The 23,041-nt window shown below is 49.4% G+C and overlaps 1 protein-coding gene and 1 long non-coding RNA gene across 2 annotated transcripts in view; both read left to right on the forward strand.

Annotated features, from left to right (window-relative positions):
- Nucleotides 1–1,061: 1,061 nt before the first annotated feature.
- LOC311602895 lies at nucleotides 1,062–6,990 on the forward strand. The gene is made up of 3 exons (XR_014780891.1): nucleotides 1,062–1,197; nucleotides 5,519–5,670; nucleotides 6,190–6,990. It is a non-coding gene; the product is annotated as an uncharacterized lncRNA (long non-coding RNA).
- A 4,431-nt stretch (nucleotides 6,991–11,421) lies between these two features.
- CDC42BPB (CDC42 binding protein kinase beta) overlaps nucleotides 11,422–23,041 on the forward strand; it is an 89,553-nt gene continuing 77,933 nt past the window's right edge. Inside the window, exon 1 of the mRNA XM_084793469.1 lies at nucleotides 11,422–11,939. Within this exon, the coding sequence (XP_084649595.1) occupies nucleotides 11,765–11,939 (175 nt within the window). The 5' untranslated portion in view covers nucleotides 11,422–11,764. The remainder of the gene's footprint in view (nucleotides 11,940–23,041) is intronic.

A 23,041-nucleotide genomic window follows, 5' to 3' on the forward strand; every position in this document is an offset into this window, starting at 1 on the left:
AAGCTTGGATCACAAGCACGAAGCAGAGAGGCGCAGATTGGACCCAGCCCTAGTGACACACTTCCTCCAGCAAGGCCACAGCTCCTAAGCTTTCCTCAAACAGTGCCACCATCTGGGGACCAAACATTCAAATGCCCAAGACTATGGGGGACAGTCTCATTCAAACTGCCAGGTGAGTGCTGGGAATACAGGAGTGGACCCCAGGCCTGGCTGACATGGGTGAGTGTTGGGGTTACAGGAGTGGACCCCAGGCCTGGCATAGGTGAGTGCTGGGGTTACAGGAGTGGACCCCAGGCCTGGCTGGCATGAGTGAGTGCTGGGGTTACAGGAGTGGACCCCAGGCCTGGCATAGGTGAGTGCTGGGGTTACAGTAGTGGACCCCAGGCCTGGCTGGCATGGGTGAGTGCTGGGGTTACAGGAGTGGACCCCAGGCCTGGCTGGCATGAGTGAGTGCTGGGGTTACAGGAGTGGACCCCAGGCCTGGCTGGCATAGGTGAGTGCTGGGGTTACAGGAGTGGACCCCAGGCCTGGCTGGCATGGGTGAGTGCTGGGGTTACAGGAGTAGACCCCAGGCCTGGCTGGCATAGGTGAGTGCTGGGGTTACAGGAGTGGACCCCAGGCCTGGCTGGCATTCTACCTTCTGAGTGCCCATCAGCCTGTACGGACATTTAGGCTTTCACAGTACTATTCTGCGACTGTCACTGCTCACGTGACTGGATCAGAGGCCACACCCTGCAGGAGAATGGAGGAAGCCACATGAGTGGCTTGTGTACCGGGGTGTGGGCAGGATTGGTCAGGAAGAATGAGATGGCCAACTTGTGGGTCCCACTACCCAAAAGTGGGGTGGCTCGGAGGAGGGGTGTCATAACCAGAGAGAGCAGCTCCTGAGGGAGGGCCTAAATGAGTGCTGTACTGTTGGCTACTGGGTAGCTTGTGTCTTACTAGGCACCCACTGAATCCAGAGTCTCCCCAAACAGCCCCACTTCGGAGAACAAAGTAAGATGGAATTTAGGAGCTGCAGACAAAAGACAAACCACTCAGCCTTTCAGCCCCCTTTCTCCCGTGTCCTATGGAAGAAAGTGTGTCCTGAGCTCCAAGGGCCACAGAGCTGACTGTCAAGTCTCTGGTGACCATGACAACTAGGATTGCATCTACTTGAAGCCAAAGATGTGACATCACCATCAGTCTTCACATAAGGTATGCGTGAGCCATCCTCTGACTCACGCCGCCACAGGGTCCTTCTGGAACCTTCCCATGCCCTGTCTCCCTACGGGGGCTCCTTAGCAGCCCTTTTCCTTGCCTTTGGCGAGATGATTTTTGTTCTTTCAGGACCTGACTCCCCTCAGAACCCATTTGTAGCAGGCTCTCTTTCTTTTCTGCAATAAGGACTTTTAGCTTGGTAGTGGTGGTGGTACACGCCTTTAATCCCAGCACTTGGGAGGCAGATGCAGGTGGATCACTGAGGCCAGCCTGGTCTATAAAGCGAATCCAGGACAGCCAAGGCTACACAGAGAAACCTTGTCTTGAAAAAAAAAAAAAGAATGTTTAGCAAGAGTATTAGGAGTACTTCCCTGAAATTCATAGATCTGCAAAGACCACCCCCCCTTCCCCCACCTGACTGGCCCAAGGAGCTCTGAGTCTCTGGATGGTGGAGGGGCGGGGCGGGCGGGGTGGGCGGGGCGGGGCGGGGCGGGCGGGGAGGGGCAGCCTCGGCTGTAATCCTATAATCCATCTGGACTGTGACATGATGTGACTGCGTTTCCTGAAGGAAGCATTCCTTTCTTGGACACTAGCCCAAGGTCACAGGAAGGAAAGCAAAATTCCTGTGTTAGTTGGTGTGAAGCGGGAGGGGCCTCCTCCGCCACTGGGTTCCCGGACTCATCCTGTGCTGGACTCTCGGGGGGGGGTGGGGGGTGGGGGTGGCACCACCATACCCTGCCGGCTGGGGAAGGACTAGGCCACACCTTGCAGGATGGGCCGGCCGGTGAGGCCTGTCCTAGTCAGGGGATTTCATGGGCATGAGCTTTCTCTATCCTACTTCCTCCTCCATAAAATGAATCCTTCAGCTCTCAGTGATGTTGTTTGAGTTGCTATGGTGATAGATAAATAAAGCATTCTCAAAGCCCAAAAATGGTGGGGCTAGTAGAAGGGATGTGGCTGGAAAAGCAAGCCCTTGCCTGAAATATAGACAGCCAATCACCGCGTTCTCTCCGTGATGGAGGGCGTCTGGCGTCAGTAACTTGGAGAATGGCACCAGATGAACAGCACAGCATGGTCCCTGTTGATGAGGTGTGGGCTGTGGCTGTCATGTGTCAGTCTGGGTGAAGGGAGTCTGTGCCTTCCACCCTGCCTCTTGTCTCAAGTGTACCTGAGTCCTTGAGGTACAGCACTGAGGCAAGGGATGAGCTGGTGTCTTCAGAAAGGTCCTCCGGTCCATGTGAATTCTGAGTGCCTGCTCCCTACTACACCTCCCTTGGAGAATCTTCATTCTCACAGGCTGGCTTTTTTTTTTTTTCCCTCGAGACAGGGTTTCTCTGTGTAGCCTTGGCTGTCCTGGACTTGTTTGTAGATCAGGCTGGCCTCGAACTCACAGCGATCCACCTGCCTCTGCCTCTCAGGTTGGCATTTTATACCTATCCTGAGACAGGCTGGCATTTTATACCTATCCTGAGACAACACACTATTTAGGAATCAACATGGGGTTTTGCCTTGTAGGAGAATTTCTCTTCAATGATGTCTTTTAGGAACTTACCTCACTATGGCCAACTGCCACGGGCTGGCTGAAGCCGTCACCCCCCAGCCGCCGGCAATCCTTACTTCATCCTGTGTTGACTGACCATGAGGTCATAGCTGTGGGCCACGAAGAGCTTGTGAGACAGTAGGAGCGAATACTACAGGCATCAACCGCGCTGCCTACTCAGGACATCTGCTTGCTCCTTCCAGATGTATCTGGCTCCGGTGTCGTTTACAACAGCGTGCTTGTGTGCCTACCTGGTTTGGGTTTTGTTCTCAAGCATAACATTTGCTTTTCTGATGGGCCGATAAGTCAGGTTGAATAGTTCCTTGGTATCCGTGGCCAGGCAGTCACCTTTATTAACCCAGTAGCAAGCCAGTAGGAGCCTTGGAAATGGAGAACAGTCATTGGTAGAAGAAATGGATTTTCTCCACAGGCCTGGAGTACATAGTGTGATGATTCTCCTGCCAGGACTGGCTCTACAGGCCTCTGACCACCCTTGTTCACACTGTGTATGCTCCTGGGCTGGCGCGTGCACATGTGAACATGCATGTGGTGGTCCTTGAGTGCCATTCCTCAAGAGCTACCACTTTTTTTTTTTTTTTTAAATTTTAAGGATATAGTCTGTCACTGGCATGGACTTTACAGAAGTACACTGGACTGGTGGCTATAGAGTCCAAGGCTCCTGCCTCTACCTGCCCAGGGCTGGAATTACACATGCACTTTGCTTCCATGAGTTCTAGAAAGCAAATAAGTGTCCTTGTGTTTGCAATTGCTTTACCAACTGAACTATCTGTGTAATCCCATATTTTCAAAGCTTTTTGGTCACAAGGCCGAAGTGGCAGGCAGCATTCACAAAGCCTGTGATTTCCACCCAAAACTGACCATCTTAGAGGATGGCTGGCAAACAAATCAGAGAAAACCATACCGGGTAGTGATTGTTACCTAGAAAATTCCAAGATGCATAACACCAAGTCAAAGATGGCTAGTCTCTCTTTTCTATAGTGGGAGTTTTGAGTTTTGGGTTTTTTGTTTTGTTTTTCGAGACAGGGTTTCTCAGTGTAGCCTTGACTGTCCTGGACTCACTTTATGGACCAGGCTGGCCTTGAATTCACAGCAATCTGCCCTCCTCTGTCTCCCTGAGTGCTGGGATTAAAGGTGTGTGCCACTACCGTGCCCAGTTTACTGTCCCTTTCTTTTTTTTCTTTCTTTAAGATTTATTTATTTATTATTATATATACAGTGCTCTGTCTGCATGTACACTTGCAGGCCAGAAGAGGGTATCAGATCTCATTATAGATGGTTGTGAGCCACCACGTCATTGCTGGGAATTGAACTCAGGACCTCTGGAAGAACAGTCAGTGCTCTTAACTGCTGAGCCATATTTCCAGCCCTCTATTTCTTTTCTTAAAAATTATTCCTTTGGCTGGGAGTGGTGGTGCATGTCTTTAATCCTAGCAGGGGCAGGTAGATCTCTGAGTTCGAGGCCAGCCTGGTCTACAGATTGAGTTCCAGGACAGCCAAGGGTACACAGAGAAACCCTGCTTGAAAAAAAAATGAAAATTATTCATGTTCATATTCATATTATTATTTTGATTTTTTGAGACAGGGTTTCTCTGTGTAGCCTTGGCTGTCCTGGACTCACTATGTAGACCACGCTGGCCTCGAACTCACAGAGATCCCCCTGCCTCTGCCTCCCAAGCACTGAGATTAACTGTGTGCACCACCACACCCGGCTCCACATATGTATGTTTATATACACATGTATTCCTACTTACATAAATACAACCTGCTCAGTCTGTATAGTGTTACTTGTGTGTATGTTTTCAGGGCTGCCTGTTTCCCAGTGGATAGCTAGTTGGCACGCCCTTGCCGAGGGTAGACTGTTTCCTGCTCAGCGTTCCTTAGCTGCCTGTAGTCCCTGGTGTAGGGCCGAGGCCTGCTGGCCTCCTCCCCAGCCCTGCCTACTTCAGCATGTCTATTGTTATTGTCCTTGTTCAGTTCCTGCCTAGGCAACCACGCTGCTGAGACTTTACGGATGTAGCTCCCAACCTTCCGAGGAGACACACTATCACAGCACCCTCCCTGCTCCTCCGCCCCCCTCTTCCCCAGCGATCCCCGAGCCTTAAGTTTAGGAAGTACTTTGTAAATGTATCCACTGTGACTGGACTCCAATGGCTGGTTGCCTTGCCGGTTTTCTGTGATGGTCTCTGTCCATTGCAAAGAGAAGTTTCCTTGACGGGGCATGAGAACTGTTTCGGGTTTTTTTTTTGTTGTTGTTGTTGTTTTTGTTTTTGAGACTGGGTTTCTCTGTGTAGCACTGGTGCTTTGTAGACCAGGCTGGCCTCGAACTCACGTTGATCTACCTGCCTCTGCCTACCGAGTGCTGAGATTAAAGGCATGTACCACTACACACAGCTGACGGGTGAGGACTGTTGTAGGTTTTTCCTCCCACCCTAGCTCCTGGAATAATGATTCATGAGACTCAATTATTATTTTTTTCCTTCTTTTTTTTTTTTTTTTTTTTTTTTTTTTTTTTTTTTTTGAGACAAGGCTTCTCTGTGTAGTCTTACCTGTCCTGGACTCACTTTGTACACCAGGCTGGCCTCAAACTTACAGTGATCCGCCTGCGTCTGCCTCCTGAGGGCTGGGATTGAAGGCGTGCACCACCACGCCTGGCTCAATTATTATTTTTAGAAATACTTAGGCTATATAGATGGGTTCTTCTTTGATTAGCGCATATCTTAAAATAACCTATTTATTCTAATCTACATCGGACCACAGCACATGGCCAGTTACCTGAGCTCAGGCACCATACGTCCATCCTCTTCACATCTTGCCGGCGGAATCTCAAGAACCTGGCTCTATCCCAGAATCCCTTCTGCTTATGGATGTTTCACCTCTTATATATGAAGATTTGGAGCTAGGAGGTTCAGGTGAGAGAGAACATGTAACATTTGTCTTTCGGGGTCTGGATTACCTTGCTCAGTATGATCCTTTCTAGTTCCATCCGTTTGTCTGCAAAGTTCATTACTTCATTTTTATTTACAGCCAAATAGTATTCTGTAGTTGTTATTGCCACGTTTTCATTATTCATTCATTGGTTAGAGGGCGTGGAGGTTGTCCCTGTTTCCTGCCTAGTGTGACTAGAGCAGCAGTAAGCATGGCTGAGGAAGTAAGTGTCTGTGGAGTAGGATGTTGAGTCCTTTGGGTACATGCCAAGGACTGGTACAGCTAGGCTATGTGGAAGATTTATTTTTAGCTCTTTGAGAATTCTCCACACTGATTTCCAGAGTTGTGGGACCATGGTGCAGCCCACCCGCAGTGAGTAAGTGTTCTCTTTTCCCCCATGCCCCCAGCAGCATCGGTTGTCAGTTGTTTTGTTGAGTTTTGCCATTCTGAATATTGTCATTTCTTTGTGATTTTTTTTTCTTCTCACTTTTATTTTTGTGCAGGTGTTTTGCCAATGTGTGTGTCTGTGCATCGCATCATACAATGCCCATGGAGGCCAGAAGAGGCCATGGTAGCTGCTGGGACTGGGATGACCGACGGCTGTGAGGCGGCGTGTGTATGCTGAGACTCAAACCCAAGCCCTCTGGACGAGCAGCTGCTGCTCTTACCCGTGAGGCGCCTCTCAGCTCCTGTCACTATTTCTTCAAATGTTCTCTCTGCCTTCCCCTCCCCCGCTCTGCTCTTTCAGGGTTGCAGTTATTCACGTATGGTTCATCCCTTGCTGCCGTCCCAGGGCTCCCTGGTGGCCAGGTTATTTCTTTGGATTCTCCCCCCTTTCTTATTTTGAATAATTTCATTTATCTTTTTAAAATACACATACACACACACACACACACACACACACACACACACACACACTGACTTTTAGGAATTACCGCTTTCCTTTCATCCCGTCAAACAGAGGCCGTCAAGCTGTGGCCCCATCATCTCACCTGCCCCTGAATAGTTCTACCTTAAGCTTTCAGTTTCATGAATATTAGTAATATCTAATCTGTTACTAGTTCTTTGTAGTACATTTATCACTTCAGGGGCTGCAGTTTTCATCGTTAGGTATTCAATTAAGGTTTAAATGATTTGGTTAACTTTTCACAGGGAATACAGTTACAATAACTGTGTCCATATCTTCTGCCGGTTCTCTTCTGGTGTAAACTGTGGGCTGGCTTTGACCCTTAGAGTCCTCCTTAGGGGCTGTGTTTTCCTACCAGCTTGTTTGAAAGCTTGGTTATCTTTCACTAGGTGCCAGACACTGAGATTTTGCCATTTGGGATGTTAGGTATTTTTTGCCTCCAATAAATGTTTTGTTGCTTTTGCCCTGGGATGAGGTTAACTTAATGGCGAAGAGTCTGATGTTATTTCGCCTTGTCTTGCTGATCGGTTAGGTAGAAATGGAAGAGTGTCCAACTCTTCCAGGCTAGTGGCCCCTCGGCCCCTCCTCTTCTGGGCTGAACTCTTGCTAGGCCAGAGCTCTGCGTGAAGCCAGATCCTAAACATTAGGTCTAGGGCTTTATCTAGGAAGTCTGGGCGGGGCGGGGGTCGATGTCTAGAAGTGGTGATGCCACCTCTAAGGCATAACTGCTCCCCCAAAGGCTCATACTGAATGCCTGCTCCCCAGCTGGTGGCACGGGGCTAGGGGATGGACGCCTTAGCAACTGGGGCCTAGATGCTGAAGGAAATGCCGGGGGACGTGCCGTGGAGGGTGTTCTGGGACCCTGGCCCCTTCCTCTCCTGCTCACTGCTCCCTGAGTTGCCATCACGGCAAGGTCTTTGCTCTATAGCATGACCATGTTGCTCTGCTTCTGCAGGGGCCCAGCGACAAGTTAGGAAGTCACCGAGTGCAGTTTCCAAAACCCTGAGCCACAGTAAATGCTTCTTCCCCTAAGCTTAAAAAATTTTTTTTTCTTAGCCATTTGTTCACAGTGACAGAAAGCTGACAGACATAACAACCTTCCTGGGAATTCTATCTGGTGTCTGTCAGTTATGGGGTCTTCTAGCCTGGCTTGTTGGAATACCTTTTTGTCTGTGTGTGCCCGAGAGACTAACACTCTATTCTTTCAGATGCCTCTTTCCCTGCCACTGATGTTTTCTTTGAGTATAAACACTGGTAGGTAGGCTGCTGGGTTCCTTCGCGCAGGGGGAGGGGGGTATGGGCAGGCTTCTCAGGCTCCCCAGAGCATCCCCAAAGCTCTGTGCTGTCCTGAGAGTTGTAGCTGTCCCCTCTGCCCCAGCTGCCTTTCTGTCTTGGGGAGCTCACTGGGTTCCGCCTCAGTTCTCCTCTCTGCCTGACTAGGTTGGAACATTCATCTCTGCTCAACTGTATCTCAGGGAAAGGGGGTCATGCACTGCCTGTTTCAACCGGCACAGAATTTCTTATTTAATTTTTTTTCTGTCTACATTTTTTTCTCAGGTAGAGGAACAATTCTTATCTTTGTCACCCCTTGATTTTTATTTTTTGGAGACAGGGTCTCACCTATTTTGTCTTTTTTTAAAAAAAGATTTATTTATTTATTTATTTAGTATACAGTGTTTGGGGCTGCACACCAGAAGAAGGCACCAGATCTCATAGATGGTTGTGAGCCATCATATGGTTGTTGGGAATTGAACTCATGACCTTTGGAAGAGCAATCGGCGCTCTTAACCTCTGAGCCACCTCTCCAGCCCTATTTTGTCTTTGAAGTAGCAAAGAAGGACCTTGAACTTCTGATCCTGCCGCCTTTGCCTCCAGAGTGCTGGGACTCTGTACTGCTGCCCTGTGCCACCATGTGCAGTTATATACAGTGCCACATAAGCCAGGACTTAGCACATGCTAGACAAACTCTCTCCCAGCTAAAGTGCCTTTCCCCTCCCCTAGACCCTTTTGGGCCAGGCTCTCACTCTGTAGTCCAGGCTGGCCTAGACTTCAGTCTACTGAGTACTGGAATTAAGGGGCGAACCATCATGTCCCACTGCATCTTGCCTGGAAGCAGACGTTCGGGTGTTTTTGTTTTAACACATTAGATCACGCAAATTCTCTTGTCTGTTGACCCCTGTGTTTTCTTTCTGCAGTTTATTGTTCCTATCACTTGTCCTTTCTCTTTGGGACTATCTCCTGGTCTCAGTGATTTGAAAGGATACTTTCAGGTGCAAGCTCCAAATCCTGTTCTCACACTAATTTAAAAAAAAGAAACTTTGTTTCCTTCTTTCTTTCTCCAAGAAGGGCTGTCTCTGAACCTGAAAGCCCACTGCCACAGCTTGAGCTGTGAAGCAAGTCAGCAAGCCGCAGCCCCACACAACACTGGCTTCTGTAAATAAAGTTTTACTGGCACAGAACAACCCCGTTTGTTTAGATATCATCAACGCGGATGTGGAATTCTAAGATCTGAGAGTTAACCCTCCAGATTGCCTGTGTAGCTTAGCAAGGGAAATACGTGGGAACCTGTCCCCCACTCCAGACCAAGTCTTTGCTTGTGGCTAAGTTATGTTAGTGTGTGTTTTTGAGATGCTGGGATAGGCTGGCTTGGAGTAGGGTTGGTGTGCAAGTCCAAGCACTTGACTGTGAGGACACAGTGGGTTCTCATGGATGCCTGAGAAGATAGATAGTTAGGGTTCCTTGGTCAGGGAGCCAAGAACCAGCACCCAAAGCTGTGTCGCCCTTCAGCTGGTCACAGACCTTCTGATTTCTAAAATATTAACCTGAATGACCCAACAGCAGCCACCTAAGTAAGAGTGGTAAGAACAGAGCTGTGGGCAAAGTGCTACCCAGGTGGTCCCTGGCAGAATCCTTTCCCAAACCGGCTGAAATGCATAGGAGAGAGCACTTATACTTTATTTTTTACACTATTATTGTTGTTGTTGTTATTATTTCCTTTTTTTTCAAACAGGGTTTCTCTGTGTAGCTTTAGCTGTCCTGGACTCACTTTGTAGACCAGGCTGGCCCCAAATTCAGAGATCTGCTTGCCTCTGCCTCCCGAGTGCTGGTTTATAGGCAAGTGCCACTGCGCCCAGCTGCTCTTACACTTTTAAGATACAAGGAAACCCAGGTACAGAAAGGTTTATTTATTTATTTTTGCTCTCAGGCTAGTGAGCAAGCCCAATGTGGACTCACTGTTTCAAGCTCAAAGGAAGCCTATAGAAGGCACGAAACGTGGGTTTGATCTGTCCCAGGGGCTTTAAGGCATCCTAAAAGGCAGTGAGGAAACAGATCTGTGATGAACAGACACACTAAAGGCAGCTGGGAGAGGCCCCTCAGACTGGCACAGGGGGGCAAGTGTGAAGTCCTAATTTGGAGGGATTAAATAAATACTCCAGAAGCAAGCAACCAGAGAACGGACTCAGGGACTCCAGTGGCAGTGGCTGGAAGGCGGCCTGGGCCAGCCAGAGAAGAGACTCTCGTGGAGACACTTTAGGGACAAAGAGGAAGCATGGGGGCTGTGAGGGGAGAAAATCAATTGTCTGGTCACACTATTTTGGGTCTTTGTGTCTTACAGTGTTCAGACTTTAGTTTTGGGTAGGGCGATTCTCATGGTCTTTTGCATTTTAAAAACTTAGCATCATCTACATGCAGTGACTAATGACTATACTTTGTGTATAGATTCCCTCACAATATTGGTCTGGGTTCGCTCTACCCAGCCTACTATACCGGGCTATTTTAGAAACTGCGTTTTAGAAACTAAGGGGTCTGTCTGACTGTCTGTCTGTCACACACACACACACACACACACACACACACACACACGCATTGACGCGCGTGAATTCTGAGGAGTGTGCCTCTGTAACCCCAAGCAAGTCATACATCATTCCCGGCAGCCCGGACGGCTCCAGGGACCCCTTCAGTCGCTTCCTGCGCAGGAGTCGCCATTCGCTTGCCTCCTTCCCAACCAGCGTTTTGCCTCAGGCTCCTCTCAGCTTCCGGCTTCCAAACCCCACCTGCCCCTCCTCCGCGCACCACTAGCCCCCATTCTTTTGAAGCAACCCTGGGGTCCACAAAGGGCTCCTCCTCTGCCGAGGCTGGGGGGGGGGGTTCGTCTTAAGGGATGTTCTATATCAACCTTCTCAGCCGCCGAATACAGTGAACGCGGCCACTCGCCTGGAGGCAATAGTCTACTTCCCACCAGGCCGACACCCTAAAATTCAGTCGGGGCAGACTCTGAACGGGCAGGGTACTGCGCATCCCCAGTGGCGCGCGCCCGCTGGGGAGCGCGCGGCCAGCGGATCGGGGAGCCTCCCGGCAGGTGCCCCGCCCGCGTCTCGCGTGCGCACACGGGCACCGGGCACTGTCGGTCTACAGCTCGGACGAGCTCCGACGCCACAACCGAAAGCCAGCAGAGCTGCTCCTGGGGCCGCGCCACACAGCTGCCTCGCTAGACCACGAGGATCGGCCCGGAGGCCCGAGAAACCAGCCGAACTACGGGACTCGGAGCGCACACGGCACAGCTCTGCGCCCCGCCCGGGCTCCTCTGCGCCTGCGCCACCCGCAAAATCTCGGCTTCGCACTCGGCGCCCCGCCCCACCTCGCTCCTACGGTGAAGCGCGAGGCCCAAAGCGCCGCGGATCGCCGCGGGCCGAGGGCGGGGCGTCGCGCTGAGGTCAGCGCGGCGGCGGTCGGCCCCGCGGTGGTTGGCTGCGCCGCGCTGGCCGCGCCCTGGTTGGCTTGCAGGTCGCGGGGCTGGGCGTCCGGCCGGGCTGAGGTCGGGGCTCGGGCGCCGGCCGGGTTTGCGCTGTGCTCGGGTCCGCCGCGGTCCAGGCCGGCGACGGCGCGCGCGAGGGCGCGGCCAGGCGGCAGAGGGCGGGGACGGCGTGCGGGCGTGCGGGCGGCGCCTAGGGGAGGAGACCGGCCCATGGACCCGCGGGGCCCGGTGGCCCAGACTCGGTGCCGCCGGGACGGAGCCCAAGATGTCGGCCTAGGCCGAGCTGCGACGACAAGGACTGTGCGGCTACTGGACGCCGGGGCGCGCGGCCGCTGGGCCCGGGGGTGCTGGCCCTGACGCCGGGGCGCACGGGCGACGAAGAGGCCAGCGCGTGGGGAACGGGCCGCGCGGCACCATGTCGGCCAAGGTGCGGCTCAAGAAGCTGGAGCAGCTGCTCCTGGACGGGCCGTGGCGCAACGAGAGCGCCCTGAGCGTGGAGACGCTGCTGGACGTGCTGGTGTGCCTCTACACCGAGTGCAGCCACTCGGCGCTGCGCCGCGACAAGTATGTGGCGGAGTTCCTCGAGTGGGGTGAGTAAGGTGCCGCTCGCCCCTCTGCGCCTCTCTCTCCTCGCACCCGGGCCCGGCCTCCATGGTCCTCCACGGTCCTCCACGGTCCTCCACTCCAGAGCCATATCCTCCCCACTCCCCCCACTCCCGGCCATCGCCCTGGCCGCTTCCTAGACCCACCCTCCGAGTCTGGATATCATTTCCTGCAGCGCTCCCTGGGACATCCGCCTTGCCCCCGCCCCGGACTCGCTTTTGGGGTCCAGAGTCGGGCCAGGAGATACCCCTCCCAGCCCCTAGACTCTGCCGGGTGGGAGGACAGCCTCTGTGCCTGTTTTTGCATCTCCTCATCCCCCGCCCCCGCCCGGTGGGCCTTCCGAATGCGTCGCCCCACAGCCCAGCCCCGGGGACTCCACCCAGGTGACAGCCTGTCCGCAGTCCTCATGATGCCCAGGGCCTGAGCATCTCCTTTCCTTTAGCACCTCCAAGCGAATTTTAATGTTAAAAGCTTTATTTCAAATACACCATGCAAGAGCTAATAGAATATTCCCTCCCACCCCCCAATTGTAATCGTGTTGTCAGACTCGTGATATTTTGGGGGTGGGGGCAGGAGAGCTGGAACTGTCATTGTCACTTAAGAACTTTTCTACATTCCGATCGTGGTGTTTTTGTTCACTTATGGATCTAATCCAGGGATCATAGGTCGGGTAACCCATTGTGCTCTATTAGGACAAGTGCTTGATTAAGTCACTATTGATAGGTCCCAAGACCGGTTAGAGTGAGTGTAATATTTCCCTTCAAGACCCTCGGTCTCCTCACAAGGACTGCGTAGCAGGAAGTGAGGCTTAGGGTCAGGTCGAACTCTGTAAATCTTACCCTTGGGTTGCTTTCGTCACCTAGAACTGTGCAGTTTGAACCAGTCTTTTCTAATCTTTGGGACTGATAAAGCTGATACTTACCTGAGGAAACCAAGGTGTTCCACACGGAGGCCTCCTCTTCTCAGCGGCGACTGGAGGCTAGAATTTCGTGTAGAACTTAAGTTTCACTAATTTTTTTGAGGGCGTCTGTCTGGTTGCTGTTCAGTGAGACGTTGCTGCAGATGGGTGAGAGCAGCTGGAGGAGGTGCCCCGCCTCAGGACAGTCTGGAGCTTTGTTGTGAGGGGCCTCTGCTCTTGGTTACAGAGGACCGAGCCCTTATGGCTTTCCGGGGACCTTTATCGGTGACATGATTTCCAGTTGGATAATGAAGTGACTTCAGAGTCGCTTTGAAAGCGAGGTCTTTAGTGCATGCTGCAATGTGAGACGGCTCAATATTGTATTTGTCATTCTTTTCTGAGCACTGGAACTTGAAATCCAGGCAGTTCCGCTGTCGGCTTCAGCAGGGTGCATAGCATGTGAGTAATGAGACGAGGCAGCGGAGGGAAGGCTTATTGCTAACTCCTGAGGTGTGGCCCAGGTGTCCTCTGGCCTAGGAGGCCTGCGCAGCGTCTGGGTGCTGGCCACTGGGGACTCCAGTCTTCGGGGAGGAAGCTCTTCTCAGAGCATGTGCAGAGGGCAGATTTTGTAAGCTTTGACCTTTCCAAAGCTAAACAGAAGCTCTGCTGTAGTTTAGAGTTTTAAAATTGTCTTTGGCTGTTGGAAATTGTGATTACAAATAAATTATCCTCTTAGCTCAGTTCCTATAGCCAAGTCAGTTTTCAGTTAAGAGCAGTCCTAGTGTGGTGGCGCACACCTGTAACCCCAGCATTCTGGAAGTAGACTGGAGGAGAGGAATTGAAGGTTGACCTCAGCTACATTGTGGATGAGGAAGCCAGCCTGGGGCTACCTGAGAGAGACTGTCCATAAATAACAAAAAACACAAATCAGAGAACAGGGTGGTCTTAAATACAAGGTAGCATTTTAATGAAATAGTAACATAGTTTAGACTGCTGTGTCTGCTTATATGCCCCCCCCTTTGTAACATTGAAGTTGTGTGTTACCAGTAAGAACACATGTGTAGTCACTGTTAAGGTGTTTTGGTGACAACGCGAAGAAAGGACTGTCCTAACCTAACTTCATGGCTCCGCGCTATGGCTGTGACCTGGCCTTCTTCACCAGCCTGTTTTGAAGTCTCTGGGAGCCCATTTCTCCTCACCACACAGGTCTTGGCAAGTGTCTAATGACAAGTAGATAGGGTTCTTGAAACTTCGGAAGGAAAACAGCTAAGCCCTTAGGAAACATTAGGGAATAGCACTCGGGAGGCAGAGGCAGGTGGATCTCTGAGTTCCAGGACAGCCTGGTCTATAAAGTGAGTTCAGGACAACCAGGGCTACACAGAGAGACCCTGTTTTGAAAAACCAAAAAGAAAAAGAACGGAGGAAAAAAAAACCATTAGGGAAGTCTTTGAGGAAATTTGGAAAATAAAAGTAATTTTAAAAGCTTTAAAATTTTAGGATCATTCCTGGCTCTCTGTGGCCACTGTGTTTGTGTTGGCCGCTCCACTGCAGCTTTCACTGGAAACTGCCTTACCTTTCCCTTTGATTATGTTTATCATTTGATTGGTTTCCTCTATGAAATCCCAGGCCGTAATTAAAAGTTGGGAATACCGTGCTGTGTATGTGTGTTTCTTTTTTTCTTTCCTCCTCCTCTCCCTCCTCCTCCTCTTCTGTTTACCTGAGACAGGGTTTCTCTGTGTAGGCTTGGCTGTTCTGGAACTTGCTCTGTAGACCAGGCTGGCCTCGAACTCAGTGATCTGCCTGCCTCTGCCTCTCTAAGTGGGATTACAGGTGTGGGACACTGTACCTGCCTAAGCTGTTTCTTAAAATGTAAATTAGAAGCTGCTTGAAGCACAGCGTATGAAACACTTTAAATTTCCAGTGGCAAATGGTAAAAGACAGACACCCCAACATGCTATCTTTTCTCTTTGTATAAAAATGTGTTTTCACATGCTGAGTTTTTTCACAGCTCAAGTGTAATCTTTGGAAGCTCTTCTGTTTGAAATCCCAGGTTGCCTCACTGCGCAGGCCTCTGGCCCGAGACAGGGAGACAGGGCAGGTGCCATGGCTTTCCAGTTCCCTGTCCTGGGCATCTTCTCCTGTTGTGTTGGACTTCCTAAGGAAGTCCTTCTGGTGGTTAATTCCTTGTAGTTTTTCTCCTCCCCCTCCTCCTTTTTATTTTTGGTTTTTCGAGACAGGATTTCTCTGTGTAACAGCCATTTTTGGGTTTTTCAAGATAGAGTTTCTCTGTGTAGACCAGGCTGGCCTCGAACTCAGAGATCTGCTTGCCTCAGCCTCTTGAGTGCTGGGATTAAAGGTGTGTGACATCACAGCCAGCACGCTCAAGCTCTGCCCCCCTTATTTTTATCTTGTGTGTGCACAGGCATGTGTGGTGTAGCCTGTGTGGATGTCAGAAGGCATCTAGCAGGAGTCAGCAGGTCTCTGAGTTTGAGGCCAGCCTGGTCTACAAAGCGAGTCCAGGACAGATGTGGTTGCACAGAGAAACTCTGTCTTGAAAAACAAACAAACAAACAAACAAATAAGAGATTTAGAAGACATCTTTTAATAAGATTTAAATTGGAAGGAAATACTGGAAATTGCATGATAAAAAAATAGGCTAACATAATTTTTGTTTTACAAGTAACTCCTTAAAGTGCACAGTGACACTGAGTGCACACATGAGACAGGAGAGTGGCAACAATTACACATTAACAGGTCCTACTTTGCCTCTCCTCGCACCACTTCACAGATGTTAACCGTCGCCCAGTTTAAAAAAGAGCTTTTAGAATCTAAAACCATGTATTCTTGTCTGTGACAAGCCACACCTTGGGTCCTTTTCCACTTTGGTGTTTTATTATTTACTTATTTTTAAAATGTTACTTTGTGTGCACGTGGAAGTCAGAGGACAGCTAGTGTGCTCGATCGCCCTGGGCTGTGGGGAGGAAATGGAAGATAATCAGGCTTGGTAGCAGGTGCCTTCCTTAGCCTCTGAGCCATCTCAATGGCCTGTACTTACTTTTACTTTTTATTTATGTATTTTGAGACAGGGTTTTATTTACTCCAGGCTGGCCTAGAATTCCCTGTAGCCAAAGCTGACCTTGAACTCTTAGTCTCCCTCGAGCTGGGATCACAGACACAGATCACCGCGCCCAGCTGAGGCTTTATTCTCGGGTGTGGTGTATCAACAGGACCTTCTGATGAAGATGGGGAAGGTGAGGAAGACCCTGTTCCTCAGTGGAAAGTCGTGTGTGTTGTGACAGTGTGATGTGTTTAAGGCAGTTCTCTTGCTTGTTTTGGAAGAGGCTATACTCTCAGCCCCCAGAGAGTAATTTTTTCCACAATTTTTTCTTTTAATTTAAAGTCTACCAGAAAAACTTGGATGTGCAAACAGAGTAGGCACTACCTGTGAAGTAGCGGTCAGGCTTTGAGTTTGATTTTAAACAGTCTGTGTTGACAATTAGGTTTTGGTTCATTTCATTGGTTGGTGGGTAACTATTTATTTATTTTGGCTGTTTTTAGGAATGTGTTGAAAACCCAGAAAATTTGAATTATTACACTCAAATTCTGTCCTTGGATTAGAGTTCCTTTGGAGAAGCTTCTCCCTCTCTGTTCCTCATGGAACCCATGGTCCCTGTGACCTCCGGATGAGAGTTTTACACACTGGGGTGCGCCCATCCCGTGCTCCTCTCCCCTCAGTGGCTGGCTCTGTCTCTAGTAAATGGCCTCTAAACATTCTGAGGTAGTGTCTAGCCTTGTGTGACTCTTCCCTCAGGACCACAGTCATCCTCCATCCTCTTGGCTGCCAGTTGGTAGTTGATTTTTGGCTTTTTCTATGGGTCCCCTTTAGCACTGGTCTAGCAGAAGCTCTTGACCCCCAGATGTAAGTGGGTGCTTCCCCTGTGTCAAATCCTCTGCAGGGTCAGTTTCACTGTGCTCTTCACTTCATTGCTTTTCCTGTGATGCTTCACAATGGTGCCTTTTAAAAAGTCGGCTGAAACTCAAGAGTCCAGGGGTAGGGTTTAAAATGGACGAAGAAGATCCCTGTAGCTGTAGTTTTAGAAGTTAGGGTTTGCCGGGTGTGGTGGCGCACGCCTTTAATCCTAGCCCTTGGGAGGCAGAGGCAGGCGGGTCGCTGTGAGTTCAAGGCCAGCCTGGTCCACAAAGCGAGTCCAGGACAGCCAAGGCTACACAGAGAAACCCTGTCTCGAAAAAGAACAAACAAACAAAAAAAAGTTATGGTTCAACATTCTGGACTGAATTTTCTGTACATTTAAATTTACCTTTATGAGTGTGTCACACTAGGTAGAGCCTAGAGCTGTGGAATTGAAACAAAACAGCAGCCCCTTTGCTCCCTTGGCCTCGGACTCTGACTTTTGTCTACTGTTTCCGTCTGTGAGTTAGGATCACACCACGTGCATAGAGAGGAAAACTGAGGTACAAAGCCAAGGCTGCCTTCGCTGTTGCCGAAAGTTGGGGTGTCATGTTCCAGGGTGTAAGACACCTTGATGAGATGGCTGCTTTTCCAGAGGACTTGGCACCTTTTGGTTTCCCAGGACAGGCATGGTGGCCCATAAACACCTGTACTTCCAGCTCCAGAGGACGGAGGGAACCGCCCCTTATGTGGTATACAGATACACTTGCAGACGAAACACCCACACACATTTAGAAAGTGTTGGGATGTGGATTTGGATTTGGAGGTCCTCTGACCTCCAAACTCACTTAAGGTATGCATCGGCACGTACACGCAAAACAAATAAAAATTTGAAAACTTTTTATGTCCATTGATGTTTTTGCTTACATGTATGTCAGTGTGAGAGTGCCAGATCCTCAGGAACCTGATAGGCGTGAGCTGCCATGTGGGTGCTGGAATTGAACCCAGATCATCTGGAAGAGCAGACAGTGCTCTTAACTGCCGAGCCATCTCTCCAGAAAGCATAGCTAAATTTTAACCTCTGTGTTGTCTTGGTTTTGGTTTTGGTTTTTCAAGACAGGGTTTCTCTGTGTAACAGCCCTGGCTGTCCTGGAACTTGCTTTCTACACCAGGCTGGCCCTGAACTCGCAGAGATCCCCTGCCTCTGCCTCCTGAGTGCTGGGATAAAAGGCATGCACCACCACACCTGGCCCCTCTTACTGCAGCCCACTTGCCAGGCGGTGTCCAGCCCTTCCCGTTACTGTGGAAAGCCCTCGCATATCTGTGGCTGCTTACTTAGCAGTTCCTGGCTCATTTGCTCTTGCACAGCCCACTGTGAGGCCCTCCTGTCTCTTCCCTTTGGCCATCACCTGCCTGGCTTGGCCACCTCAGTACTTACTTTCTGCATCCCTGTCTGCCACTGCTCTGGGGATTGGCTTTGCCTTCCCTTTCTTTCTCCAAACACTGTTACATGATTTAGCTTAAGTTGATACTCAGTTGCTATTTTTAGAAACAGTGAAGATTATCACAGCTAAACCATAAAGAGTTAATTTAGGAATTTTGTTATGCAATTGAAGTGAATTATCTGCCTTTTAGCTTTTCTGTAAACAGACTTGAATTTCATACTAGGTTTTTATTTTTTTTATTTATTGAAACAGGATCCCACTATGTAGCCCTGGCTGTCCCTGAGCTGGCTTTGGAAACCAGGCTGACCTTGAACTCACAGAGCTCCTCCTGCCCTGCCTCCCCAGTGCTGGTACTAAAGCTGTGCACCACCATGCCTGGCTTCATACAGAGGTTTTAAAATAAAACTCTCATGGTGTCTGTCTTTCTTGTTTCTTCTAGAGCCTTCTGTGTTTTCTGCTTTGTTTTAGGTTGTGTTTTAGGTTACTACTGAACAACTATCCATAGATTTTTTTTCATTTTTAATGGGCATTTTCTCTTTTAGGGTGTGGGGGAAGGTTTGAGGCACATCTGCCAGACTGGCCTTAGCCCTCTGTGGTCACCTCCTCAGTGCACTCCCGTCTGGCTTTCCTGGGGCTTGCCTTCATTTCATTCACTTCTGGACTGTGTCGTCTCCCTTCTACTGAGTGCTTTTTCTAGTAGCTTCTTGAGAGAATTCATCAGAGGTAAATGTTTGAGACTTGATCTGCCTAAAGATGTCCTTTCCTCCCAACCGGGATGCCATGTGCCTGGGCATGAGATGTGAGGAAGCAAAGGGCTTCCTTGAGCTGTTGAAGAATTCAGTTGCTGTTTCTGTTGCTAGTAAGGCGAAGTCCAGAACCACTGAGGCTCCAGGGCCTTCATGCCACCTGGGTCTGGAGGCCTTGGCATGTGTGATCTGTCCTGTGCTGTCTGCTCGGAACCTTGGATCCTACGGCTCTGAGTGATTCTGTTCCTGGGTTCTGTGTTGCGTGCTTCTGAGTGAAGCGGTTATTTGTATCTCCTAGTCCTTACGGAGTCTGCTTCCCTTGTACCTGCTTTCATAGCTAGGTTTTCCTGTTGTTTAGTATTTCTTTCATAGCTTCTTGTTTTGTTTTGTTTTTTAATTAAGTCAATAGCTTTTAAATGTATTTTTATGTTTTAATTGACTTATGTATCCATGTTCTCAGACATTCTCTTTTATTCTAGTTTCTTTGTCTCTGTGCGTTATACATGTGTGTGTTCCTGAGTGTGCATGTGTGTATGTGGGTGTGCATGTATGTGTAAGCATGTTCCTGTGTAGAGGCCACAGATAGACATTGGATGTCTTCTTCTATTGTTCTCTACCTTATTTTTATTTGTTTGTTTTTCAAGGCAAGGTTTTTCTGTGTATAATAGCACTGGTTGTCCTGGACTCCCTTTGTAGACCAGGCTGGGCTCGAACTCACAGAGATCTGCTTGCTTCTGCCTCCCAAGTGCGCCACCACACCTGGCTTTCTACCTTATTTTTTGAAACAATCTCTTTACTGACCCTGAAGCTCACTAGACTGCTAGACTAGTGGCCAGTGAGCTCTGGGGCTATGCCTGGCTCTGTTCCCCAGTGCTGGGGTTGCAGACTGTGTGTGTCATGCCTGTCTTTACGTGGATGCAGGGATCTGAACATAAGACCTCATGCTTGCACAGCATGACTTTCTTTTGGGGGGGTGTATTGTGTTCGTCCCCCCTCCATCCCCCGAGACAGGGTTTCTCTGTTACACAGAGCCCTGGCTGTCCTGGACTCTCTTTGTAGATGAGGCTGGCCTCAAACTCATAGAGATCCGCCTGCCTCTGCCTCCCGAGTGCTGGGATTAAAGGCGTGTGTCACCACGCCTGGCTCTGCTGTTACTTTTATCTTTCATTTCACAGTTAACTCTTTTTCAGAGCTGGAGATTGAACATGAGGCCTTATGTATACGATACTAATAGTGCACCCTTGAGCTACATCCCCAACTCTACAAAATACCATGAAGGGCTCAGGCTATGCCAGCACTGCCTGGGTCACTGAAGCTTGCATGTTCTGGTTGGGCTGGAGTCTTCCGACTGTAGGTGAAGGGCAGGCTGTGTTTTGTGGCCTGCACATGTGGCTGCGGAGTGGCTGGCTTACTCTTTTCTTTGATTTGGATATATTGCTGTGTCAGTTTCTATGCTGTTCATTCTCTTGAAAGAGACCTAGGTTGAGTAAAAGGAGGAAGTGGAAGTAAGGGAGTCAGCCTGCAGCTGGGGGGGGGGGAGGCGCGGTGGCAGGGCAGGGGGGAGGAGAGAGGCACTCCAGGCTGTGAGGGGAGTCCAAGAAGGGTTCTGCCAACAGGAGGCGCTCAGGGCGCCATTGTGCCAGGGCAGACGGGACACTGTGCCTAAACTGTCTGGAAATGACATGTGTGAATTTGTTTGGCTTCTGAGCTTCTGGTATGTAGAGAAGTCACTTAGAAATAAGAAAACTCTCACCACTCAAACATTTCTGAAAACAAAAACAAGTGAAAGGCAAAGGTCAGCAGCCCTCCCTCACCCACAGCCACAGTGTTTGCAAGGTGGTAGCTCTGGCATGTCACCCTTGGGAGTCTAAGATGTGAGTTGAGAAATGTAAGTCCGCAAGCTGAATATATTTAACATACTCTTAATTGCAAATACCATTTTGTAGTGGTTGTTTGCTATTGAGAAAGATGCTAGCTGGGCATGGTGGCGCACGCTTTTGATCCCAATATTCTGGAGGTCCCTGTGAGTTCAAGACCAGCCTGATCTACAAAGTGAGTCTAGGACAGCCAAGGTTACACAGAGAAAAAAACAAAAACAACAACAAAAAAATTTTTTAAATATTATCAAATGGCACCTTCCTAATATTTAATTTTTTGGAAACAAAGTTTATGTTCATGAAGTTTAGATAGCCCTTGTGAAATCTTTCAAGAGGATTTCAATTAAACTGAAGTCTTTCGTAAATATGAGAGAAATTTAAATTGAATTATACAGCTGGTTATTTTAGTGGGGGTTTCTTCCTTTCCTTTGTGAGTGAGTGAGTATGTGTTGTTTGAAATAGGGTCTCAGTGTGCACCTAGGCTGCCCTACAGTGATCTTGCCTGGGTTACCCTCGTGCTGGGATATCAGGATTGTGCTCCCTGTAATGCCTGGATCCCTAGTAACACGTTTGGTTTGGTTTGTAAAGAAGCTGGATGGGTGTGCACATCGCTGGGCTCAGAGCTGGGAGGTGAGGTGGCAGGAGGAGGCTGTCGTGGGGCTACCTGCTAGCCAGCTAGCCAAGCCAAGTGGGCAAGCTCCAGGCTCAGAGACCGCTGCCTCAGAAAATAAAGTGGAGAGGATCCAGTGATGTGTGACCCCTGACCCCTGGCTGACACTTGCTTACACATTAGCTTGTGTATATACCACACAAGCAAACACCAGAAAACGCAAACAACTCCCATCTACCTGCAGAGACCCTGCATGAGCCGATGGCCCCCAACTGTCCACCTTAGCTCTAAGCAGTCACCAGGCTACTTCCTTACATGGCTGCCTATGCTGTGGCTATCCCTCCCCACACCTACAACCTGGTGCCCCCCCTCCACTGTGGTGTATCTTTCTCTATTCATTTCTCTTCCTCATTGAGTACAATTCCATTGTATAGCGAATCCACGTGTTTGTCTGTCCATCAATTGATGGACATTGGCTTTCTAATGGCTATTAGGAATAGTATTATAATACTGGTGTTCAATTCCTGTATCTTCATTTCTCTCAGGTCATGGGATGGCAGCTCTGTTTCTGGTGTTTTGAGGAACGACCAGACTATTCTCCGTGGCAGCTCTGCCTGCAGAACAGGCCTACCCCAGTCTCTGGCCTCCTGCATGCCGCGTGCTCTGACTTTGTTCTGCTTATTTCTGTGGGCAGATTTCTCACTGTTAATTTGATTCACTTCTCATTAGTGGCTAATGTTGAACACCTTTTCCTCTGTCTGTTGACTATTTGTGTGTGTGTTTTTTTAAATTCAAATTCTTTGTCTATTTAAAATTGAATCCGTTTTCTTTTCATTGTTGAGCTTTGAGCCATTTACAGGATACAGTTTCATATCACACACGTGATTTGTTCCCAGTCTCTGGGGCTTCACTTAACTCTCTTCACATTGTCCTTTGAGGCACAAGGTCAATCCTGGGAAAGTCTAATTATTTATTTATTTTAGTTGCTTTTGGTTTCACAGCTCAGGAGTCATTGCCAAATCCAAGGTCACAATGTTTTACATCAGCTCTTTGCCTCTCCTCTCTCTCCTTCCCTTTCTCCTCTCCCTTTCTTCCTTTGCTGGTTAGTTTGTTTTTAGATGTGTTCTTCTTATGTAGCTCCGGCTGCTGTGAACTTAGATCCTCTTGCATCAGCCCTCTCGGTTTTTTTGAATCAGGGTCTCAGCATAGCCCTTGCTACCCTGAAACTTGCCACATACAACCAGGTTGGCCTCATACCTGCCTCTGCCTCCCAAGTGCTGGGATTAAAGGTGTGTGGCTGGCTGACACATATCTTTAAGTCCCAACACTTGGGAGAGAGAGGCAGGAGGATTGCTGTGAGTTTGGGGCTAGCCTGGGCTACAGAGTGAATTCCAGGACAGTCAGAGCTACATAAAGAGACTCTGTCTCAAACAGCAATTAAAACAGGGCCCTGCGGTGGTGCGCACGCCTTTAATCCCAGCACTCGGGAGGCAGAGGCAGGTGGACACTGTGAGTTCGAGACCAGCCTGGTCTACAAAGACCAGCCAAGGCTACACAGAGAAACCCTGTCTTGAAAAGCCAAAAAAAACCAAAAAAACAAAAA

This window comes from Acomys minous (genome assembly GCF_964271855.1).
Source record: "Acomys minous genome assembly, chromosome: 8".
NCBI lineage: Eukaryota > Metazoa > Chordata > Mammalia > Rodentia > Muridae > Acomys > Acomys minous.